Genomic DNA, 12,279 nt, shown 5'->3' with positions numbered 1-12,279 from the left:
TTTGCATTTAAACTTTGGCTGAGATAAGCCTATTTGAAGGGCTAGTTACTTCCATAGTTATTCTCAAACACTGCCTGAACTTTACTGTTAGAGCTGCAGTGCAGCTCATGTGTGTTTTCTTCTTGCGTTGTGCACAGATGCTTATATTTCTACTCTTTTCTTTGATGATTTAGTAATGCACTAGAAATAAAATAATTGGTCTTGCTGTTGAACAGTTTTCAAAGCCAGGAAGATACTCTGTGTGGTTTCCTTAATAGAGTCATAGTAAAGTTACTTTTTTTGTTTTCTGTTTTTCTAATATAATAGAAATCAAAGGCAGAAGAGAAGACCAACTTTGGTATTTGAAAATATCAAAACTAGCATTGGCTTTTGCAATTATCCGCTCCAAACCACCGGGGAAGAGTTGCAAAGAATACACTGAGCACCTTGCCAAAACTGTGTCCGAACAAGATTTTGGATGGAAATCGAAAGTTGAAGTGCTGGAAGCTGAGGTTCTTCGATTACGTCAGGAACTTCTTTTGAACAAGATCTGTCCGAGACTCTACTTGGAAAATGGTAAGTTTCAGAAATAACTTCAAACTATGTTGCAGTAGCAAGGAAACAAACAGCTTTCATGTTGCCTGCACCATTTCTTGTACCAAGATCTGAGAGTCTTCAGGGTACAGCTTTCTGTTTTTCCCAAAGCTCTGAAGTAGGAGAACACTTAATTCGTTTGTAATGGGATTGAGCTTGAGGATTTGATGCTTACTCAGGACTTAGGTTTTTAACCTTCAGAATCAATCTGTACCTTGTGGAATAATTCCAGGCAAAATTGTCAATACAAAGTGTTACTCTATAATCTCAGAGATGTTGGTTTGTGAAAATATTGATGTACCCTATTTACATTTGGAACATGCCTTAAAGACATATTGCAATTTTTTTTGCCACTTTAAAGACGCTTAAAATGAGAATTTAAGCCTAATATGTTGAAAGCATGAATCCTCAATGTGTCTAATGGGAAGGCTGGGCAGGCAAAGGGGACTGTATGTCCACTATTTCTGTTAATGCATTTGGACTGTCGATACTGTGACTGTTTATTATGATACATTATAAAATATTGTAGGATTCAAGAAAGCTTTTAGTTAAATAATTTTTTTTTTAAATTAAAATGAGCTGAAAAGTTGCTATTTCTCTGACTTGTGCATGTGAAGTGAGTTGTTCTCACTCCAAGAGATAAATGACACAGGATGAGCTTGGAAATCATAGAATCATATAATACCAGATTGGAATGGACCACAAGGATCATCCAGTCCAACCTCTACTCAGGCAGTGGAGGATGTCTCCAGGCTCTAGGGAGATACTTCCCCTGGGAGATGGAGGTCAGAAAGCTTTGGACTGAATGAAGGAGACAGTTCACTGTTGAAGGGATCTCTGAAACCAAAATGTATAACTAGTTGCTTTATGACTTGAGATTTTTAGGAGGTTCCCATATAGAACACTTGATGAGGCTTTACTGCAGTGCTTTTGTACTGAAACGGTAGCTTCTTTGTTCCCTCGTGACAAGATTGCTGGACTCTACTTTTGTTTGAGAGGGGGGATGTATTGGACTTTAGCTAGAGGCTCTAATGTTGTGGGTATTTTTTTATAATAGACCTTTCTCTCTGGAGAAGTCAGTTACTGATTATTCATACTTAGTTACTGTTTGTGTGTCTGTTCTCTGCAACCTGTTCCAAACATAGTTTATTTAAAAGTAACTTTCAAACTGCTGTTTGCAGCAGGTGTCAGGAGGGGTTTATTGACATCTAATGTCAATAGGATATTCTAATTGTGGGCTGAGCAGAACGTATCAAATGCTAGAGACAAAATCAATTCATCTGCAACTTCTTACTCCAAGTTGTAACTTTTAAAATATTCTTTTCCCCAGGCTGTTGACCTGAGCAATACTGATACCTCACTTGCTAAAGTAAGCTCTCTTAGTTGTGAGATAGGCAGGGAAAAGCAAGTCTCCCTGGTGAATAACACCTCTTCCGAAGGATGTTAATTTTCCTTGCCCTAGTCACACTGAAGTTTGTTCACAGACCTAAATGTGATAATCCTTGTTTAATTTTAGATGTCTACAGTTGCACTACATTTTCTGTGCTTTCTTCATTGTCTGTACAGAGAAATAGCATGCTGACTCTGCAGATTATGGTGCACTTGACCCATTGCAGTATTCACTAATATGGATATGGTGAGTTGTCCACAAAAGATGTCCCTCTCCATTCTGCTGGCAATAGGCTTAGAAGAAGTTCTGTGATTCCCAAAACACTTCAGTAAGCAGCTCTTCATAGACAGTTCTTTTTATTTTTTACTGTCTCAGCAGCCTGTTCAAACATACCTTGGGTCAGCTCACCAAATCTCATTTTTCAGTGAAGCCAAACTGTAATTTCAGTCTGTGTTTAGCTAACAGAATTATAAATGGTAGAGATGAGCATGTGGTATCTATAATCCTTCTATATTCCTTCACTTTCTCTAGGGTACAAAACCAGCACCCTTCTAATTTGAAGGATTAGTGTGTAGCTGCTTTTCCCTTTGAAAGTTTGTTTATGTTTATGATCACAGTGGTGGATAAACCTGTTAGATAGAAAACATTCTGACATTTGAAATATCTATAGGAGTTCACATTAGCCCTACCTGCATCACACACTGTCCAAGAGGAGTAGACCATGTTCTTCCCCTTTAGTTTCTCTTAACCACTTGGTATAAGAGAGCAAAAATGTGTGGAAAATCTCAACTGTATCATAATTTCTATTTCTTCATACAGGTTTTCCTTAGTCTTGAAACAACTCTTCTGAGTTCTTGTAGTTTAACTTTGGGACAAAGTTTTTTTTTTGTGTTACTTCTTTCTTTTGACTTGTTTGACTGTTCCTCCCTCTTGAAGCTTGGTGTGACATGTGAACTCTTCTGATAATGGATGTGAGCCATGTGTTATTTTGAAAATATCAAACAGATATAACTACAGAGTGAGGATTCACAGTTACACTGGAGACAAATGCTCAGTCTCTTGCTTTTGTGTAAAGCAAGATCATTACTGATACCTGACAGAGTATCTGTGCACTCTTCTCATGATCAAGCTGATATATATTAATAGTAGAACAACTGTGGCTGACATTTAAAGGGAGGTGGTTGTAGAAGCAAAGCTCACATGAAATAGAGGCCGCTCTACCACTGCCATCTTCTGCTCTGGGGAGAAAAAAAATCCTCTCTTTTACATTGTGCCAGTTTTGAGATTTTTCAAGCCCATGGAGATCAGAAGCTAAAGGATGGCTACTGCTGAGGTAGGAAGGCACAAGGAACTTGAATCTAAGCTGAGAGGAAAGGTGGTACCAGTAGTGTTCTGCCGTGTTCACCTGAAGGCTGCTATAGATCCATCAAGCCATTGCTTTGGTTTGTTGTTGATGGTATATTGCCCAAGTTTACTGCCTAAAATCACACCATAGAAATTCTCTTTAGGGCCAAGGATAAGTGGACTTGTTCTTGGGGCCAGGTAGTTTACAGGTATCATAGATCCCTCTCCTCTGCCACTGGTTTATCCAGCCTCATTTTTGGAGTTACCTTGCTTAAGAAGATGCAACCTCTTAAAGAATTCAAACCCTCAGCTTTTCTTTGTCGTCCTGCGTTCTGCTTAACAACTCTATAGAAGCAATGATACCAGGGTTTCACAAAACCCACCACTGAAAAATCTGATGCAGTAGGGATCAGATGCTGCATTTGTGTCTGCTGCTGCCTGTTGAGAGCTGAAGAGTTCGAGTCCTTCAGCCAAGGTTCACTTTGCAGCTGGATCTTCCCTGCTCTGCATTCTGAGTGTGAGAGCTTTCCTCTCCCACCTGCTGTTTGTAATAATAATGGTAGTCTTTGGAAGGCTTCAGGAATTATTAGATACTGCCCTTGGAGGTTTTTTCCCCTGATGTGAGAAACCTGTGAGCTCTTTGAAGCTGTGATGCCTGTTTTTCTTCTCCACATAACATTGCACGCAGTTTGGATGCACAAGCACAGGAAGGAGAAAGAACAAAGTATCCGTTTTTAAAGATATGTTGACTAAATTATTTTGTCCCACCTGTCCTCAGAGCTCCCGAAAATGTTTGGGGTTCTTCGCTGAGGGGGAGTAGCAGGCTTTGCTACAGGTAAACTGGTAGTATGGACTGTTACAGTTTAATAAGCTGTTTATAAAATTGCTGTGGTGTATATTCACTGACTGTGCTGTGTCTGGAAGTTCCTTATGTGAATTAATGTGCAGCTGTCTTTCTGAATACAAGGACACTGGTGGTGTTTTTGGCTGTACGTCAGCCATCCGAGGAGGAGGAGGAGAAGGAAATCTTTTGGTAATTGTCTGTTCATTATTTTTCACCTTGCCAATATTGTCCTTACAACTATGCCCATGGGTAGAAAAAACCCCAAATTTCATATTAATCAAAGTTTCTTATCTTTCTTTGATTCCTGTTGATATTTCACAGAAAGAAGGAGAGAAACTCCGTGGTGTTATTCTAAGAATAAGAATATAAAATATTTGAGCATTCTGTTGTCAGTGTGCGTTGGAGCTACGTGAAAAGTTGAAGGGTCTTACAAAGCATTGATGAATTGATCGATTTAGGGACTGAAGCACCTGTCCTCAAAGACAAATTCCTTGGCTGTTATCAGCTCATCAAACCAACGATCGTATCGTTTTGTGGCAGCCTCTGTTACAGAGATCTGAAAAGCCTGCAGCTGTTACTCCAGCCTGAGAAGGCATAAGTGCAATACTCTGCCCTTTTTAGGAATGGCAGTTTAGAGGATAGATGTTTATTGCCTTGGTTGCTTTAGGCTGATGCTCTTGAAGGGTTCCAAATCAGTTATCCCGGGTATATTTTTAGCAAAACTTGTATGGAGTATGTGTTTTCTCTTCCTTCGCTTCACCTTTGATCTTGGTTCATGTTGTTCCCTTCTTATGCAGTGGATAGGAATTTACTGAACTGCTTGCTCCTCTAAGTAAAAAAACCAAACAAACAGAAAAACACCAAACAAATCCCCCATTTTTTAGAATTAGTTTCTTCTTTTTTTTATAGATACTTCTGGTAGAACTTCATCTGCTATGCCCTGAAGCCCCCTCCTGTGTTCTTAGCCTCCACAGTAGCATATGGCAGCCCTACCATTGTGTGTCTGTGTTCAGGGAAATGCTGAACTCTGAATCAGAAAGTCATTAACGTGAATGAATGATTTTTAACTGCGTCCTGAGGCTGTGTTTGACTTTTCAGGGTGCTGTTCCCTAAATTCTGCTTCCTGTGTCAAGACATTTGAAGCCACTTGTGCCTCTTAAGGGAACAAGACAAAAATAACTTTGTATCTCCTGCTTCACTCCTTAACTTGGTGTCTTTCTTGAGGCATTTAGTTGTACGTGTGGAAAAAGGGAGCAATTATCTGCTGAAGTAAAACCTATTATAGATGATACACAGCTCCAGTTTACCAGCTGCCTTGTTTGGGACCACAGAATTCAGCCACCTCTTCCCTTTCCCCTTCCTTGTAAGTCATGGCTCTGGTGTTTCTTGCTCAGCAGGGAGAGGCAGAAACTCTGTGTGCTCAGCTTCAAGCCCCAGCATTTCCTCTGTAGGCAAAGAATGGATCAGGTAAGTTCTGCTTGGATGAGAGCAGGAAAAGCAATAGCCAGTCAAAATCTTTTCTGAATAATTTGATTTGAAACCTCTGAAAGGGCAAAACTCTCCACCGTGATGCAAATAACTTAACTTGTGGCGTTTCTTCTGCCTGCTTGCGCTAATAGGAGTGGTGGGAGAACATAATTGATACTAGATTTATTTTTCTTAAAGCTCATATTCGAAGAGAAACCAATCAGATTAATTCAGAAAGATCAGTCCAAAACAAATGCATATTCCTCAGTGAATGTGTTATCTGCAGCCTCATAAAGGAATCTTCCTTGTTTTGGAGGGAGCAGCAGTCCAAATCAGAGTAATAATGATGAAACATATTAGTCTATTAGGAGAAATTATTTCCCTCCCCCGAAAGGAGATGAAATGGTATGAAATGTTTACAGCTGCCCCGAGTAGCACTTCACAGAGATTTTAGTGCTTATGGCATGGTATTAAGGTAGAGGAAAACAGACCAGAATTTCCAAGTTACCATGGTATGTTTATGTAAAAGCCATTTCTTCCAGTCAGTGTGTTTGAATGTGCTGCTGTTGGAGATTGCTGTGTCCTGTCACCACGTTTTCCCCCTGGTATTTGGCAGGCAGCAAGACTGCAAACGAACGACAGTTGCAGAGGAACTGTCGGCCTCTGAGGGATATGTTCGGCTTTTTCTTTTTCCAAGGTGAGAGTATTCTCCATTGGGCAGCAGTCAACACTTGGCTTGATGTCTCCACGGGAAACACATCTGATTCTTTTTGTCTTGTGCTTAGGGATGTGATGTTTCTGCATAAAGAAATGCTTCCTCCTTTCCTCTGTCCCCTGAAAAGTTGGCCTTCTCTCCATACAGATCCATAAGGGCAGCCCAGCCTAACTAAGTGGCATTTCGGCATTTTCTCTGAGGCATGATGGTGTCAGACAAGCAGTACTTCAAAAAATCAACAGTCATTTGACATCTGAAGTGTCCTCCCGTGCTTCTACCACTGGTACTAATGCAAGTAGGCAGCATTGCAAGTAATGTCTCACAACCTAAAAAGTATTTTGTTTTTCTAGGAGGGGAGCAGGGAACTGAGAACAGATATGTGAGATGACAGAAATGAAGTTAAAATGTGTTTAGCACAGATTTATGAGAATATGGCTCTTGGAATATGATGATGAGATAAATCTGTTCCCCGTAATTGTAGTGACACAATGGGGAAACTTTATGAAAGCTGAGGCCTTTTCAGGATAATTAAATAAGTTAATTTGCAATCTGGAAAAAGCACCAGCTGGAGTGTAATGATTCACTGAAATCTCAGAGTACTGCTCCTTCCATGGATAACGGGTCTGTTTTGGTTGTGAAAACTTTCTCCCTTTGAAAGCAGATGCTGTCTCTCCTATCAGATGGCATTGCTACAGCTGTTCTGAGCACGTACTTGGGTCAAAGGGACCCAAGAAGCATCCTTTTCTTTTCAGGTTTCTGTGTAAGGAACCTATTCACAAGCAAAAACATCCCAATCATCCCAGCAAGAGAAGGGGTTTGTTATTATTTTAGAAATTGCCTATATAGATCAATTTCCTGGTATGCTGCATCATGATTTTTAGGAATAAAGTTCATAAAAGCAAGTGGGATTCATAATTTAGTGTAATTAATTTCCTTTCTTCTAGGTAACAGAATGATAGTTTGGGGAAAAACTGAATTGTATATGGTGAAAACAGGTTAAGGCGTGTGGCCATGACAATTGGGATCCTCTTGCCTTTAAGCCTACTGTGAGGAGCTAAGGATCAGTCAGATTTTTCTCTGGACATACAGAATCACCAAACGGTTGAGGTTGGAAGTGAGCACTGGAGCTCATCTTGTCCAACACTTGTCAAGCAGGGCAACCTAGAGCTGGTTGTGCAGGACCACGTCCGGACACCATGTGAGTACCTCTGAGATGGAGATTCCACCACTTCTTTGGGCAGGACCTAGCTTAAACTCAGATTTGGGTACAAAGCAGATCTTTGTTTGTGGGCTTCTGGATGTATAAATTAAAAATCCAAATATTTATACCATGTTGTATTCAAGAAAAGAGGTGTCTTTAGGAATGCACACACTATCTGATTTCTTTGGGAATCCACCTCGTTTCAGACTTCAGCTCGTTACAGCTGCACCCAGATCGTTGCTGTCTGCACTGACTGATACTTCTTGTCTCTTGGTGAAGCTCAGCTTGCTTGACAATGCAAGGGATTTTTAGTAAGACACAGTACTTCCAGTGCAGTACTGCCAGTCCAGACAGGTTGTCTTCATAGGTAACATTAGGACAAGAGGAAATGGCTTCAAGTTGCACCAGGGAAAGGTTAGATTGGATATGAGGAAAAATATCTTTACTGAAAGAGGGGTCGAGCACTGGCAGGGGCTGCCCAGGGAGGTGGTGGAGTCCTCATCCCTGGAGGTGTGCAAGAAGCGCCTGGATGTGGCCATGGTGGTGTCGGGTTGACAGTTGGACTCGATGATCTTAGAGGTCTTTTCCAACCTTAATGATTTTGGGATTAATTAATTTAATATCTTGAAATATCCCATGTCTAGATTAGAACTGAATTTTCAGTCATCTCACTGAGATGGTCAGTGTTGTAAAGCATATGTTAGGTCTTTTGTCGTGAAAGCTGCTTGATGAGCACTAAACTGACCCAAATCTGTATGTTCCTCACCTGATTATTGATCCTTCCATGTCTTTACTGCAAGTTTTCTTTATTTGACTTGAACTACAAAAGATTTGTACCATCTTCAACGGAAATCTCTTAAAAATGAATGCTTTTATCCTCAAAATCCTTGTCAGTTCTTACTCAGTTCTAAACATTTAGATGCTTTATGTAAGCAAAATGCCTACGAATTGAAGTAGATGCTTCTAAGCCTCCTGAGAAGTGCTTAAATCCTGACATTGAACAATTAATTTGAGAATTTTAGATACTCAGTCCTATATTCATTTCTGTGAAATGATTCCTACATGGGACGAAGCATGTCAGCATGAAAACCCCTGGCTTTAAACAGAAGGGCTTTCTTTTCCAGGCTGGTTGTAAAAACCACATGGAAATGCAGAAGCAAAGCGTGGCTTCTAAAATGTCTTCGTTTGAATAATCCTGGAACCTTTTTATTATTTTTTCATTATTATTTCAAAATGTTCAAGTGTATAAGATGGTGTTCCTTTACTTTGATAATACACAGTAGTTTGTCTTGGTTCCAGATCAGGACAGCAATGTCTTAAACTCATGAGGGAGCAGAGAGAGTTGGTTTTTTTCTCAACCAGCCAGCTTGGTTAGTAATGAAAATGGCAGAATAGGGACTGGCTTACACATGAAGAAAAGGTAAAGAAAACAGTTAATACATGTGGGGAAATGTTTTTTTTATAATTTAAGAAGAGAATAAACTTGATTCATCGTTCATGGAAAGTGCACTTGTAACAAACCAATCAATGAAGATCACAGAATGTTACGAGTTGGAAGGGACCTTGAAAGCTCACCCAGTCCAACCCCTGCCAGAGCAGGATCACCCAGACCAGGTCACACAGGAACACGGCCAGGGGTTTTGAATGTCTCCAGAGAAGGAGACTCCACAACCTCTCTGGGCAGCCTGGTCAGGGCTCTGGCACCCTCACAGTAAATGAGTTTTTCCTCATGTTCAGGTTGAACCTCCTATGCTCCAGCTTGCTCCCATCGCCCCTTGTCCTGGCATTGGACATCACAGAGCAGAGCCTGGCTCCTTCCTCCTGACACTCACCCTTTACAAATTGATCCCCATGAATGAGGTCACCCCTCCGTCTCCTCTTCTCCAAGCTAAAGAGCCCCAGCTCCCTCAGCCGCTCCTCATCAGGAGATGCTCCACTCCCTCCATCATCTTTGTGGCTCTGCGCTGGACTCTTCCAGATTAAATGAAGAACAAGAGAATGTCTTGAAAAGTGTAGACATGGAGAAGTGAAAAATAGGAATAGGAAAAAAAAATAATTTCACATATGTTCTCATTTCCTTTTAGAAGTTATTGACTGAACATCTACATAGAAAGCAGAATGCAATATCATCAAAAAGGTTCTGAAGATTGTCTCATTTTTAGTTGTCTTTTTTTTCTTTTCTTTTAGAAGTAGAACTGAGCCCATCAATTGTAACTGAGTTTTAAGAGAGCTTTACATGTCTAAATCACTGGTTTCGATTTTTCAAGTGATAATCCATGCATGTACTTACAAAGTGAGAAAACAAACAATGCCTAATGCTTGAAACTGAAGTAGTTTTTTCTTTGCAGAATTCAAATAATCTCTTCACTCTTTTACTTACATCTGTCACCTTCAAGGCCATTTTTTGTTCCACAATTCATGTTGGTGTAACTGCAGGTGTGTGAAGTTTTTCAAAAGACTTGAAGGCTGTTTTATGATGCCACAGGAATTTCATTAGTTGGAGGTCATCAGTTTTGAAATTTTGAACTGCATTCAAACACTCATTCCAACACTGTCCAGTCCGTGGCAGCCAGCGGCACAGCTGTGTGAGAAGTCACCTCCCACCACCACGGGTATTACGAATGCTGCCTCTCTTGCTCCGTGTTGGGTTGGACCAGGAACTGGGCCATTCCTGTGTCTCTTCACAGCCCTGAGAATCCTCATGAGTCTTGGTGCCTGCATTCAGGTACTCAGAAGTGTTCATTTGGGAGATGGTGTGGACTTTGGTCTTCTTCCTCAGAACTAGCTGGAGACTCTACACTTGTTAATCATAGACAGATTGGCATCTCTACTCCCCCAGTAAAAGCCTCTGTGGTCCCACAGCAGTTACGTGTGTTTGAGTTCTTACACTTCACAGAAGTCCCTACAAACCTTACTTACGTACTGTACACAGTGTGCAGGTCACTCCCTTGTCCCCTGGTTTTCAGGCCAGGCGCTTTCTGCAGTGGTGGATATGTGCAGAAGGATGTTGGGTTTTTTAGCCTTTGCACCTCAAGGCTGTTTGCATGACCATATCTTGCTTTGTCTGGGGAGCACACAATTCTGGTTTTTTTGCTTGGGATCTTAATGTGGTAAGGAGCTAAAGTCCTAAATACGAATTAAGAGTTTAAATATTTCCTGAATCTGATGTGACTTATTTAAGGAGGCTGTAAAATTCATAGAATCACAGAATGTGTTGGGTTGGAAGGGACCTTTAAAGCTCATCCAGTCCAACCCCTGCAGTGAGCAGGGACACTGGTACCAGATCAGGTTGCTCACAGCCCCATCAAGCCTGGCCTTGAATATCTCCAGGGATGGGGCCTGCACCACCTCTCTGGGCAACCTGTGCCAGTGATCTACCACCCTCATGGTGAAGAGCTTTTTCCTAATATCCAATCTGAATCTCCCCTTTTCTAGTTTAAAACCATTACCCCTTGTCCCATCGCTACATGCCCTGGTGAACAGCTCTTCCCCAGGTTTCTGATAGGCACCTTTCAGGAACTGGAAGGCCGCAGTAAGGTCCTGCTGGAGCCTTCTCTTCTCCAGACTGAACAGCCCCAACTCTCTCAGCCTGTCTTCATAGGAGATTGCTCATGACCAGATGTTTCATTAGCTACATAAAGGCATTGTAAAATTTTGTGGTTAGTTTATCATGTGCACTAAATTTTCATACTTCTGTTCCAGTATATTTATAGTCAAATGTTTTTGAAATTACTGTTTAAAGGTTATTGTTAGTGTGAAGCAGGCCTAATGCTGTTCCTTTTTTTTTTTTCTCCTGTACTTGATAACCACATGATGTGAACATCAAGACTGCTTTCTCATTTAAATAGTAGGTAAACACAAAGTAATTAGTTTACCTTCTTTCAGGAAATGAACAATAAGCTCTTCCTGGACACTTTGAGGGAAATAATGAGTAGATAACCATTACCTAGTAGATTTTTTTTTTAAAATATAACTTCCACCTGTTCCCCAGAGTACTAGAACATATAAATGACTGGACATTTTTTAAGCATTCTGTATTTTTTGTTGAACTAGAAGGATGCTGCTACTGGGGACTTACTAAAACAGCATTTTTTGGAAGCTCACCGTGGGATGGGAGTTTAAAATCTCAGTGAGTAGGAACCAAAGCATGAATACAACATTGTCTTGTACTGATAGGAGTGTCTCATTGAATATGCTACCTGTTTCATTTGAGAACAGCCTTAAGCTTGGTTCCTATGGATTTTTCAGTATTATTCTTTTCTTCCCTTTTTCTTCTTTCCTTCTCCTTTCTTTCTCTTCCTATTTTTTTCCCCTTCAACAAGAGAATCAGTGAACATACACATGTTCTTTTGCACTTAGTTCTTGCTTTGCTTCTTTTCCCTCCTGGCAGTACATCCTCATGAGCAATTTTCATGTTGTCCTGTGGGATTAAGAACAGGAACAAAATATCCACATAGTGAAGCAGTAGATGGATGCCCTAGAAGGGTTTATTTTCCTTAAACAGCACCAAAACCAACTTTCTTTTTTTTTTTCTTCTGGAATGTGTTTTTCCCAAAACCATAGGGAGAGAAGACATGAAAGATTGATGCCTGTTGTTAGTCAGACCATGGGAAGAGTGCTTTGCCTCTGTGCTTGCTTACCAAGTTTAGGTATGCGAGGCATTTGGGAACCATGTTGATATATAAAATGCGAAGCTGACCTTACAGACCCGGCTTTTCCTACCTCCTGGAAGCATCAGTTGATTT

The 12,279-nt window shown here is 40.7% G+C and overlaps 1 protein-coding gene across 1 annotated transcript in view; it reads left to right on the top strand.

Moving 5' to 3' along the window:
- Positions 1 to 306: 306 nt before the first annotated feature.
- MEI4 (meiosis-specific 4 homolog (S. cerevisiae)) overlaps positions 307 to 12,279 on the top strand; it is a gene marked incomplete at both ends in the record, with an annotated part of 14,000 nt that continues 2,027 nt past the window's right edge. The window contains one exon of the mRNA XM_010179577.1: positions 307 to 555. Coding sequence (XP_010177879.1) covers positions 307 to 555 — 249 coding nt within the window. The remainder of the gene's footprint in view (positions 556 to 12,279) is intronic.

The sequence above is a fragment of the Mesitornis unicolor genome, unplaced genomic scaffold (genome assembly GCF_000695765.1).
Source record: "Mesitornis unicolor isolate BGI_N332 unplaced genomic scaffold, ASM69576v1 scaffold1780, whole genome shotgun sequence".
Taxonomy (NCBI): Eukaryota; Metazoa; Chordata; class Aves; order Mesitornithiformes; family Mesitornithidae; genus Mesitornis; species Mesitornis unicolor.
Note: the sequence above shows the minus strand (reverse complement) of the source record. Positions and strands in the feature narration are given on the sequence as shown.